The 13,067-nt window shown below is 51.7% G+C and overlaps 1 protein-coding gene across 3 annotated transcripts in view; it reads right to left on the minus strand.

The window, feature by feature from the left end:
* Positions 1–304: 304 nt before the first annotated feature.
* The window catches only part of IL17RC (interleukin 17 receptor C), a 32,435-nt gene continuing 19,672 nt past the window's right edge, over positions 305–13,067 (minus strand). For all 3 annotated transcript variants that reach the window (XM_035106875.3, XM_035106877.3, XM_088662641.1), the window contains 7 exons: positions 11,433–11,478; positions 8,781–8,890; positions 8,620–8,679; positions 5,015–5,072; positions 3,349–3,444; positions 2,425–2,463; positions 305–1,259 (listed from right to left, as the gene is read on the minus strand). In XM_035106875.3, coding sequence (XP_034962766.3) covers positions 586–1,259; positions 2,425–2,463; positions 3,349–3,444; positions 5,015–5,072; positions 8,620–8,679; positions 8,781–8,890; positions 11,433–11,478 — 1,083 coding nt within the window. In that variant the 3' untranslated portion in view covers positions 305–585. The remainder of the gene's footprint in view (positions 1,260–2,424; positions 2,464–3,348; positions 3,445–5,014; positions 5,073–8,619; positions 8,680–8,780; positions 8,891–11,432; positions 11,479–13,067) is intronic.

Below are 13,067 nucleotides of genomic sequence, written 5' to 3' on the forward strand. Positions count from 1 at the left end.
CAACTGTAGCACCATGACGGGTATACTAAGGTTCCCGGGATTCTTGGGGCACACGCAGAGTGTATGCAACCTTAGTATTTTGAGCCCCAAAGAACACTGGGGAGTTAAGAGTCCAGCAACATCTGGAGGCTCCCAGCTTCCCCTACTCTATGGGTTCCTAACCAGAGCATGAAAGCAATAGGCACCCATGTTGGTTGCCTTTGTATAAGGTACTTGATGGTCTACTGCTCCCTGCCCGTGTAGATGGGATTCCTCCGTTCTTGCAACTGCAAGCACGATAAATATTCAGTAGTTGCACACTTGGTAGCAAAACGTCAGGATCTTTCCAAACAAGCGAATACATACACAGCTAATACACACACAGGGATACACCTATCCACTTCACTGCTGTGCCCAAATGCATCCGTTCACATGGTCCAGCTATCCTGTGCCATCACAGCTACTGGGAGGAGGCTGGCCAGTGATGGATCACCTGGGCTGCTTGTCCAAAGTCCCAGCACGGAGCCTTCATCTCCATGCATTCCGCTTAACTTCCTGGAACCACACAGGGCCGCCAACGCATCCATCTTCTGAAAGCTTTTCCTCTCAGGACTCTACGGAAGGGCGAATGCTGGTCCCCGTCAGCTGTGTGTCGTCAGACTGGGGAGGCAGCAATGGTGGATAGCGCCAGCTTGGCTCCTTTCCCCGGCAGTCCCGCACCGCGTCCTCCAGACTCTTGCTGATCAACACCGCATGCCTCCTTAGGCTGTTCCTCTTCTCCTGGCCCACACCGGGTCCAGCCAGCGCTAGCAGGAAGTTGAAGAGCTGTGATGGCAGAGAGTAGACAGGCCCCGAACGGAAAAGCGCAGGGATCTCGTCTGCAGGGAAGAGCTCCTCAAAGCAGGCAACCATATACCGGTCCCTGGATTTACCAGCCAGGAAGTCTGGCAGGATGCAGTTCAGGGAGGCCAAGAAAGTGCTGTCAGGCTTGGCGGCCGGCAGCCTGTCTTTCTGCTCCCAACCCAGCCACTCCGAGCAAGCAGCTCTGGCGCTGCGGGAAAAAAGCAGCACCACGGCTCCGCCTTCTTGCAGGACCCGGTGCCGCTGAGCATGGAGCCACTGCATGGGCCCCAGGGATCTCAGCTCCCCGCGGCTCCACAGCTCCAGGGATACAGTCAGCTGCAGCCGGGCCAGTGCGCCAGCCAGGGTGCCCACCAGGCGCTCAAAGCCAGTGTGGTCAGGAGAGTAGAGAACGAGGATGTGCCGTCCCCGAAGCGCTCCTGGCAGAGAAGAAAGAGAGAGGGCGTTTGTCCACGGCTTGGTGTTCTGTAGATAATGATCAGCCACTTGCACACTTTACCATTCCAAAGCTCAGTATGTCCAAGGCCGAACTTCTCATCCTAACCCTCAAGCAATCGTCAAACGCTCTCTTTTTCTATTGGGAGAATGCGGCCCTCCAGGACTCTTACCTATGGCCCTCGGGACTCTCCTCTCTCTGGCTCCTACCATGCGCCTTCCTGGCATTCTATCGATGTTTGGACAGAGACAATGCTCTCCTGTTCCCACTACAAATATTAATTTACTTAGTAAATTGCGCAGCCACTTATCACTGCTCTGGGCTGACTTTGCAAACATAACAGCTCTAGGTGAATTGTTGCAGGCCACACTTTTCGCATTTAATTGCCGTTCAACACCACTTTGAACTATTGTTTCTTTCCTTCTCTACCCATGTGTGTATACACCACAAGGGCGTACCCACCACGGGGCAAGTTAGGGCAGCTGCCCTACTCTAGAAGCAGGGCTGGTGGGCAGAGGCGGAGCACAGCCCGGCGGAGCGCGAGTTCGCCATTCCCGCTGCGCCGCGCCGCACCCTCCCTCCAGCTCCCCGGCGCGCCCTCAGGCAAGGCCAAGCGCGGCGGGGAACCAGGGAGCGTGGCGCGGTGGGCGGGAACGCCGAACTCGCGCTCCGCTGGGCTGGGCTCTGCATCCGCCCACCAGCCCTGCTTCTAGGGAGGGGCACAGCCCGGCGGAGCGCGAGTTCGCCGTTCCCACCCGCCGCGCTGCGCCCTCCCTCCAGCTCCCCGTCGCGCCCTCTGGCAAGGCCAAGCGTGGCAGGGAACCAGAGAGCGCGGCGCGGCAGGCGGGAACGCTGAACTCGCGCTCCGCTGGGCTGGGCTCCGCCTCCGCCCACCAGCCCTGCTTCTAGGGAGGGGCACAGCCCGGCGGAGCGCGAGTTCGTCGTTCCCGCCCACTTTGTGGCCCCTCCCCTTCCGTGCCTTGGCCCCTCCCCTTGCCCCCCCCTAGTTTTGATCCTGGGTACGCCCATGATACACCAGCTGAGAATAACACTTTGTGCATCTGATGGAGTGGACTCTAGTCCATGAAAGCTGACGCCAAACTATATTTGCTAGTCTTTACATGCTACGAGACCCTTTGTTGTCTTACCTCCAGAACTGTAATCGTCTTTCAGGATCCTGTACCATCCTGTGGGGGGGGGGGCGGAGAGGGGTGTCAGAGAGAGCTTTTCAATCAAGAGGACAGGCATGCATGAAAAGAAAACGCCCGGCTAGAAGGCAACTCTGAGTCATGATGACACCCCATCGAAAGGAACGGAGTGAAGTGGCTACATAAACTGGTAGCAATTTAATCTGTAAGAATGCATAAAACAGCCCTTAGAGCAGGCATCCCCAAACTTCGGCCCTCCAGATGTTTTGGACTACAATTCCCATCTTCTCCAACCACTGGTCCTGTTAGCCAGGGATCATGGGAGTTGTAGGCCAAAACATCTGGAGGGCCGCAGTTTGGGGATGCCTGCCTTAGAGTATAACGCTTTTGAATGCTTTCCTCCTGTAAATGACATGGCTACGCTACGGGAGGGGTCAGAAGAGGGCGCTCTCCCCCCAGCTGATCGCAAGGCAGCTGGGGAAGTGCTGAAGAAAGCACAGCCTTAGAAGGTTGGAGAAATCGGGGATGGGAAAGAAATTTGGCTCTGTTCGCATGAGAACCAGAACATAGCTATCCTTCGAAACTCACGCTTCTTTGAATTTTGCGGTGCATTCTAGTAGGGCTTGCAATCCTACATATTTTAGGCCAGACTGCATACAAATATGTGTGCGGTAGGAGAAATGCACAGGGAACGCTGGTGAATTTCTGTGATGTGGAAATATGGTGCATGGAAATGAATACTAGAAAAACAAGGAGCTGGAGAAGAACTGATAAAAGATCCATCCATCCCTGTTGGAGGGGTAAGGCAGGCTCATATTATCACAACGGGTAAAGCAGAAGCTGCGATGACTGCGGGGAATACAGGAGATAGATCAGAAGGCATAAGCAAAGTGCATTGGGAGCCACAGAAAGTCTGCCTCGTACTTTTCAGTTCTTCTTTCTTGAGCAGCAGCACGAGCAGGATAGAGCAGGTGCCCAGGAGAGCCATCATCCAGGCCAGTGCCCAGCGTCTTCGGGAATCTGCATGAAAAGCATGGAGGGGAGAGGGAATTAGTGGCTGATCTTCGGTTCCTATTCCTGCAATGCATGGCCCTTTCACCCTCTACTCAATGGCTGGCAATTTTCCCCAGCCCCAATAGTTTTAAGACTGAAGAATGCAGCCTCCAGTCCAGACGTATTATTTAAATACTGTGCTTGTCTCGCTGGAATTGGGGACCAAGTCAACAACCCTATCAGACTTGAAGAGAGAGAGTGCTTATACATACTTCTCCTTGCCCTGCTGCTTTCTCCTGGGGAAAGCCGCTCTTTAGTGTTCAGCCGGAGGAAACAGCAATTCGGGTTTTCACTGGATTGATGTTTGCTCCAATTTAGTACTAAAGAGCGGGGTTTTTTCCTGGGAAAGGAGCGGAAATCATTTGGACACATGCTTTCAAGGCACAGGACAAGTGTGGATGAGCCCTTAGTCGTGTGGTTTGTTTAAAGGTAAAGGGATCCCTGACCGTTAGGTCCAGTCGCAGACGACTCTGGGGTTGCGGCAGTCATCTCGCTTTACTGGCCGAGGGAGCCGGCGTACAGCTTCCGGGTCGTGTAGCCAGCATGACTAAGCCACTTCTGGCGAACCAGAGCAGCGCACGGAAATGCCGTTTGCCTTCCCGCCGGAGCGGTACCTATTTATCTACTTGCACTTTGTGCTTAGTGACTATCCAATGACTACATCCTCCTCCACCTCCCACAAACTGGGGCTGTGTTCTTCAAGCTATGCAAGCAGCTGGAAGAGGAGCAGGGTGGGGGCGGCAGAGGGCAGAGAAAGAACTGTGAGTGAAGAGGTGTCCCAGTTGTCATCTTTTGCAAGCTCCTGGTAAAGTCACCCAACCAAAGCTGATATGGTCTGGAACTGGTTCTGCATGGTGCGTCCTGATTCATGCCTGCTTGAAAAAGCGAGCCTGGAGCAAGCGTCTAGGATGTTGCCAGCAGGTTCCAGGAACCCTCTTTGTTGTGAATTTTTTTTGGGGGGGGGAGTTTGTTTGAGCCCAGGGCAACAGCCCAGGTAGAGGTCTGGGCCAGAGCCAGCAAACAGAGAGGAATTGAGTGGGAAGGTGTGTCAGAAGGAGAAGGGATTGATCTCTGTTTACATCTGTTAGTAATTTGTGTTAATGGTTTTGTTGTGTATGTTTGTGACAGCTGTTGCTTTAGCAACTAGGCAGGGGAGGGCCTTCTCAGTGGTGGCGCCCTCCCTGTGGAATGCCCTCCCTTCAGATGTCAAGGAGATAAAGAATCACACAACTTTTAGAAGTCATCTGAAGGCAGCAGCCCTATATTGGGAGGTTTTTAATGCTTGATGTTTTTATTCTGTTTTAGATTTGCTGTAGAGTAGCTAGGAAAACCAGGTGGGTGGGGTATAAATAAATTGTTGTTGTTGTTGTTGTTAGCTTTCTGTACTCCACTAAAACAGATTTTTAGATATGAAATGGTATAGAAATGGTCTAAAAATCCACCCAACCATCCCTGTGCAACCTTTATTCCCCAGTTGCCCTTGGAGGTATGTATTCAAGGTCAACTCTCCTCCAAGGAGATATCCTTGTGCACTCACACTTCTGCAGTGAACAGGCCCAGAGCTCGTGGTTCTCACCATCCTCTGAACTCCACACCTGTAAACAATGATAAAAGAACAGCTGGCTCATGGTCTTGTTTGCCTGGGAACACAGAGTCGCACAGCTAGCCTGGCAACTATCTTAGGCCACTTCCACTTCTGGAAATGAATGTTTATTAAGCATTCATCCCAATTTGTTTGCACAAAGTCTTGGAGGTCATATACAACGTCCGCTCTTTATCGAGTGGAAGCTCTGCCTTGTTTGCAGGGAGGTTATATATAACAACCTCTGTTTATTGGGAGTGTGTCCTCATTGGTTTGTGTGGAAGTCATACATGTGGCCTTCCAGGTGTTGCTGAACTACAGTTGCCACCATCCTTGACCATGTTGGCTGGGGTTGATGGGAGTTGTAGTCCAGCCAGAGGGCCACAGGTTAGCCACCCCAGGTCTGGAGCATTTAAAGCACTTCACACATCGGTAATCCTTACAGCAACCTCTGCAAGGCACTGCATCATTATTGCACCATGCTGCAAAAGGAGTTGTGGCTAGCTCAAGGCCACTTACTGAGCCTGTTAATAGGCGAGGAAATCTATTGGCTACTACACTACAGGAGCTCCCAACCTTTTACTGAACTGTGGGGTGTGTGGCCTTCAAACCTCCCTCTTCTCGGGCTGGGAAGATGCCCAGACTGTAAAAGCCTCCCCAACTGAGGATTTGAAAGGCACAGACTGGGTCGGTTGGCAGGAGCTAGCCCAGGCATAGGCAAACTCGGTCCTCCAGATGTTTTGGGAGTACAATTCCCATCATCCTTGACCACTGGTCCTGTTAGCTAGGGATCATGAGAGTTGTAGTCCCAAAACATCTGGAGAGCCGAGTTTGTCTATGCCTGAGCTAGCCCAACCTGTGCCTTCCAAAAGTCTCTTTTCTCAGCGAGGCAGCACAGCTCTGGACTGCCCTTCTGCCTGGAAGCTCTTGAAGGTGCGGATCGAGTTGGCTGCCAGCCAGCTTGTTCCATGCCTTCAGAGTTCCCCTTTCTCAGCAAGAGGCTACTTGAAGCAAGACTGCCCCTCTGCTAAGAGCACACCTCTATGGTTGTTTTTGTAGCAGTGCAATTCCCCACTGTTGTGAACTAAGTGGGCATAAGATTCAGCGGCTACTGCACCAGTATAAAACCAGGGAATCTCTGTCCCTGATGTAGATAAGATGGTAAACAGGTTTCTGCACACCTGCAGCCATGTTCCAAACCAGGGGTCCCCAGACTTTCTGCGCGGCAGGCCGGTACCCGCCGCGCCGACCGCGCGGTGGGCCGGAGGGCAGGGGAGTGCGCGCGCAGCGGGCCGGAGGGCGGGGGAGTGCGCGCCCGTGCGCATGCGCACACGCACACGGGCGGGGAAAAAATCGCCAAAAATTGCTTGTGCGCATGCGTATGGGCCTCCCCCGACCCGGAAGTGCACCAGAAATGACCTCTTCCGGGTCGGGAGAGGCCCATACGCATGCGCACAAAGGATTTTCGGCGATTTTTTGCCGATTTTTTAGATCGTCGCTGCGCCGCGCGCCGTGAGAGCAGGCGGCGGCAGCGGGCGGCGGGAGTCGTCGCGGGCCGGATTGGAAGGCCGATTGGGCCGCATCCGGCCCGGGGGCCGTAGTTTGGGGACCCCTGTTCCAAACTATGTACACGTCCCAAAGCCTTTGTCATATGATCAACCATTAAACCAGTTGAAACAAAAACAAAAAATTCCTTCCAGTAGCACCTTAGAGACCAACTAAGTTTGTCATTGATATGAGCTTTTGTGTGCATGCATACCAATGACTACGATCGACCAACACGGCTACCTACCTGTAACATTAAACCAATGTGTGTTTAAGATAACCTCACAAACCAAACATTTCTAAAGAGTGCCAAAGTATGCATTAAAATACCTAGAAGGAACAAGGTGTTTTTATAAAAGAATGATACAGCTGGAGCAATTAGCCATTAGCCAATGACTAACAAGAGTAGCAGAACAATGTTTCCAGTGACTCCATCATGGGAGAAGAAAATTGCAAAACTAATTACAAAAAGCCTCCAGACTCTCGGCATTCTGTGAGAGGGCTTCAAGCACATGCTGGGAAATTTCAGTTTGCACACTTAAGAGTGGATTAAAGCACTCTGTCTCTCTTGTGCTGCAAATTGCAAATCCACTTAAAAAACAAACAAACAGGTTTTTTGTGGTTTGAAAAGTGATGTGGAGATGCACTGAAAAGTGGGCGGTGAACGAATGACCCGTGGGAAGACATGTCAATCTGAATGAATGCTTGCTGTCATAAGACCGCCCCCAAGCCAAATATGAACAAATACTTAATCAAGACCAGACAGAGGACCCCTCCAGGCATCCTGATTATTATGCATTCATGGTGATTTATGTGCAATCCTGCTTTCAATACTCTTTTGAGCCTGCAGAAGTTTCAGGGCGGGCATACGGTTTCCAATCTGTGCGCATCCTGTGATTTTCTGCTGTAACTTTTTTATACCACAAATGTCTGACATGGGCGAGTCCCATTTTTGTTACGCTCTATTGCAAGAGCGACCCTCCTGGAGGCAATAATGGGATAACACTGGGAAAGAAACAACGGCCAATAAAGCGGAATGCTCTGTGGAAGGTGCACTATAAATCCATCATGAATGCACTGTTAGGTTTCTATGTCCTCTCACTGTGCAGTTAGACAGTCAACAAGACTGTGTTTACACATTCCAGCAATGACTGTTGGGAATCACGGGAGCGGATGTTGCTGTATTCTGTTTCCGTTTGTTGTTGTTGTTTTATTCGGACTTCTCTTAGCGAGAGGAGACATGCTTTCTTTTGTTCTGCTTAATTCTTAGCAATAAAGCAGCTTAGTGCACAAACCTCTGCCTCACTCCACTGTGTTTTTACTCTGCAAGATTTATGGAACATGTGCCCGATGTCAACAGCCAGGCTCGGGTCATGAAGGAATTGGGGAGAAGACTGGAAACATTCCTGCGTTATGCCTGGGGGATCGTTCCTCCCCCACGCCAGTTCCCGACATGCACTAGGATGGAGTCCATGACATGTTGCAGAACATACTTGCAAGGAGAAGGAGAAGGAGAAGGAGAAGAAGAGGAGGAGGAGGAGGAGTTTGGATTTGATATCCCTCTTTATTACTACCCGAAGGAGTCTCAAAGCGGCTAACATTCTCCTTTCCCTTCCTCCCCCACAACAAACACTCTGTGAGGTGAGTGGGGCTGAGAGGCTTCAGAGAAGTGTGACTAGCCCAAGGTCACCCAGCAGCTGCATGTGGAGGAGCGGGGAAGCGAACCCGGTTCCCCAGATTAGGAGTCTACCGCTCTTAACCACTACACCACACTGGTCCGAAGGGTCACAGAATCATAGAACTGTACAGTTGGAAAGGAGCCCAAGGGTGATCTAGTCCAACCACCTGCCACACAGGAATCTCAGCTAAAGCATCCAGGACAGCCTCTGTGCAAGCAAATCATGATGTGTGCTCATTCAACGGGTCTTCTGGAGGAGTCAGCTCGACACCTTCCAACATGTGCCAATTCCTAAAGGCATGCCCTCCCTCTTCCTGACACTCGTCCCCACTCTCACCTTCGTGCACTCTCCTGACTGCAAATCCCTCTGCAGGGCATCCTCCGGAATCCCATTTCCCTGTGGAGAACAGGGAAAAGAATATGCAATGAGTCCCCACCCCATAGAACAGCATCTGAACCATAGCAGGAGGTGGGAAAGAGTGGCAGTCTGGGCCTTACTGTGCTGGCAGCTTGAGCGATGGGGACCCAGGTACCCCCCTCCAAGACATGTGTAGAAGAGCTCCCTTGGGAATGCTTAGTCTTCCGAAGCAGCAAATGTTGCTCGGTATCTAGGGGAAGAGAAAAGAAAGCTTCCATAAAAAGCTTGGCCGCAGGATCAGTCCATGGATCTCATCTCAGTTCTTGGGAATATATGAGAAGAGCTCTAATAGTCAAATGGAAATCGCAGGCAGGACTTGAAATATAAGCAAAGGAATGAAAGGCACAAATACAGGATGGGAGACACCTGGTTTGAGAGCAGTACATGTGAAAAGGATCTAGGAGTCTTGGTAGACCACAAACTTGACATGAGTCAGCAGTGTGATGCAGCAGCTAAAAAAGCCAATGCAATTCTGGGCTGCATCAATAGGAGTATAGCATCTAGATCAAGGGAAGTAATAGTACCACTGTATTCTGCTCTGGTCAGACCTCACCTGGAGTACTGTGTCCAGTTCTGGGCACCACAGTTCAAGAAGGATACTGACAAGCTGGAACGTGTCCAGAAGAGGACAACCAAAATGGTCAAAGGCCTGGAAATGATGCCTTATGAGGAACGGCTTAGGGAGCTGGGTATGTTTAGCCTGGAGAAGAGAAGGTTAAGGGGTGATATGATAGCCATGTTCAAATATATAAAAGGATGTCATATAGAGGAGGGAGAAAGGTTGTTTTCTGCTGCTCCAGAGAAGCGGACACGGAGCAATGGATTCAAACTTCAAGAAAGAAGATTCCACCTAAACATTAGGAAGAACTTCCTGACAGTAAGAGCTGTTCGGCAGTGGAATTTGCTACCAAGGAGTGTGGTGGAGTCTCCTTCTTTGGAGGTCTTTAAGCAGAGGCTTGACAGGCATATGTCAAGAATGCTTTGATGGTGTTTCCTGCTCGGCAGGGGGTTGGACTGGATGGCCCTTGTGGTCTCTTCCAACTTACGATTCTATGATTCTATGAATGAGAATGATAAAAGGATTGTAATGTAGGATATAGGTTATAGAAATAAGTATTACATTTAAGGCGGCCGATAAAGGATTTGAACAGAAACAACGTCATGGAAGTAAGGACGCGAAGTCAAAACGTTGTATTGAAACAGAACTGAATTTTGTTAAATGGTATGGAAATCACTAAAGATTAGGGGTGGGGAAGAGAATATAAGAAAAGCCTGCTGAATCAGGTCCAAGGCCCATTTACCGTGTTTCCCCCTTTTTAATACGTAGTCATAAAGTAAGCCAGGGCAGGATTTTTAAGCAGTTGTGAAATCTAAGACACCCCCTGAAAATAAGCCATACCTTGTTGCGTTCCTTTAGAGCGCAAGCGCTCGCCTGGCAAGGTAGAGTTACACGGAGGGATGCGGAGGAGGGAAAGCGCTCCCCCATCCCCCATCCCTGCCAGTTTCCATGTCCTGAGGCTGAGCGGCGGCGGGAGGCCCGCGGGTCCTTCCGCGCCGCCGGGGCGACGGACGCCGGCGAGAGCGCTGCTGGCTCCTTCTGCGCCGACGGAGTGTCGTGGGCTGCATGGCCCAAAGCTGAGCGGCGGCGGGAGGCCCGCAGGTCCTTCCGCGCCGCAGGGGCGACGGACGCCGGCGAGAGCGCTGCTGGCTCCTTCCGTGCCGACGGAGTGTCGTGGGCTGCATGGCCCAAAGCTGAGCGGCGGCGGGAGGCCCGCAGGTCCTTCCGCGCCGCAGGGGCGACGGACGCCGGCGAGAGCGCTGCTGGCTCCTTCCGTGCCGATGGAGTGTCGTGGGCTGCATGGCCCAAAGCTGAGCAGTGGTGGGAGGTCCGCAGGTCCTTTCGCGCCACCGGGGTGACGGGCGGCGAGAGCACTGCTGGCCCCTTCCGCCGGATCAAGGAAGCGGCCTGCCGGGTCGGTGCCCAGCAGCGCCGCGCGGAGCAGCAGATCGAGTAAGCGGCCTGCAGAGTCAGCGCCCAGCAGCGCTGCACGGAGCACCGCCTCCTCAATCCAGCTCGGGGCTGCTGGGCACTGACTCGATCTGGTGCTCCGCGCAGCGCTGCTGGGCACCGACCCGGCAGGCCGCTTCCTTCATCCGGCTGAAGGGGCCAGCAGTGCTCCCACTGCCATCCGTCATCCCGGCGGCGCGGAAGGACCCGCGGACCTCCCGCCGCCACTCAGCTTCGGGCCATGCAGCCCACGACGTTCCGGCGGCACGGAAGGGACCAGCAGCGCTTCCGCCGGCGCCCTGGTGGCAGGGAAGGACCCGCGGACCTCCTGCCGCCGCTCAGCTTCAGGCCATGCAGGCCAACCAGACCCAGTAGGCCGCCTCCGGGATCTGGCAGCAGCAGGAGGCGGCTTGCTGCGCGTCCCGAGCCCTGAGCCAGCAGGACCCAGTAAGGAGGTACCGTACTTATAGTAACAATAAAAAAGACACCCCCCGAAAATAAGCCATAGGCTTATTTTCTTGAGTGAAATAAACATAAGACGGTGTCTTATAATGTGGGAAACACGGTAGTCCGGTACCCTGTGGCCAACTAGATGCTTGTGAGAAGCCTGCACACTGGACATGAGCACAACAAGCTTGACATTCCCAGCCACTGCCATTCAGAGGTATGTTAAATACCTCTAGTCTAGTCTAGTCTGGCGCTTAGAGACCACTGTGGCACTCACCTTTCTGCAGGCAGCTTTGGAGGTAGGTGTTTCCATTGCTCCTGACCTGCACAAAGGGAAAGTATAGGTCAGTAGGAGGTGCTGTCATGCCCTGCCCATGAGTTTTTTCCTGGAGGCACCTAGCCAGAAATGGAAGGCTAAGGCAGATTTGAAAGACACTGGCACATGGGCTTAATTCTCCCATTGAAACCCAGACATCCTTCTTTCAGCTGGATTGCGCTCCCTTCTTCATTCTTTGAGATCAAAGCAGTAACAATTTGTTGTATATCGAAGTCGCAAAAAGGAAAATCCATCAGACACATGAGACCGGAAGGAGGCTGCGACAAACAGGGCTGTGCCTCTGTGATATCAGTTGCTGCCGCTTCTAACCAAAGCTTCAAAGTCTAGATTTGACGGCACTTCGAAAGTTATGGCATTTCTCATCCACTGGGCTTTATCCTACAATTCGCACACACTTCGCCCTGAAAGTATATCCCATGGACCTAAACTAGCTAGACATGTAAGGAGGTAAGATCTAGCTGTGTACTAAATTGCAGGTCTGTCGTTCAGCGGCAGAGCCGGGTTCAATCCCTGGCATCCCCAAGCAGAGCTAGGTAAATACACCTGCCTGGAATCCTGGGGTGCTGCTGCCAGGCAGGGAAACCAACACTGAACTGCCGTAGATGCATCAATGGTTTCACTTGGTAGAAGGCAATTTCATGTGGGCCTGTTCTTCTAAGCCAACGTGAGTTTTCTGCTTTTAAGTACAGTGGTACCTTGGTTCTCAAACTTAATCCGTTCCGGAAGTCGTTTCCAAAACCAAAGCGTTCCAAAATCAAGGCACGCTTTCCCATGCAAAGTAATGCAAAACAGATTACATAATCCGTTCCAGACTTTTAAAAACAACCCCTAGAACGGCAATTTAACATGAATTTTACTAATGAGACCATTGATCCATCAAATGAAAGCAACAAACAATGTACTGCAGTCACACATCAATCAATCAATCAATCAGTAGCTGAACTGAGTTCCACACAGTCACAAAGAAAGAGCCGCAAAAGCAAAAATGCAAAATAAATAACAAAAACAGACAGACCTCAGCGTAACACTCAAAACGGAAGTGTGGCGCTCAAATTGGAAGCGTAACACTCAAAACGGAGCATGTTCGGCTTCTGAAAAAAGTTTGCAAACCGGAACACTTCCAGGTTTGTAGTGTTTGGGTTCCAAGTTGTTGGAGTACCAAAGCAGTTAAGAACAAAGGTACCACTGTATCTCATTGAAAAAGAATCTGCACAGAATAAAGAGATAACAAGGAAACAGGCCACTGCCTTTCCTTCCCAAGGCGAACACCATCAGAGTCCTAACTTGCTTCAATCAACGTACGGCCTCCATTTACAAGGCAGCACCTTAGGACCCTGCTGCCCCAATGGAAAATGGAAAGAGAGGGGCACTTCCAGACACTCACTATTTTGGGGTGCAGCTCAGTAACAGACTGGCAAATTCAGGTTGCACAATTTGGAAATCCTGTGCAGCAAACCCTCCCCACCCCCTCACATACCCTGTCTGGACATTTTGTGATAAGGAAATTGAAGACAGGAGGTGGAGGGATCAGGCCACCTTTACAGCAGAGGTTGGTAATTAGAGTGAACAGGACAC

The sequence above is a fragment of the Zootoca vivipara genome, chromosome 2 (genome assembly GCF_965207765.1).
Source record: "Zootoca vivipara chromosome 2, rZooViv2.hap1.1, whole genome shotgun sequence".
Lineage (NCBI taxonomy): Eukaryota > Metazoa > Chordata > Lepidosauria > Squamata > Lacertidae > Zootoca > Zootoca vivipara.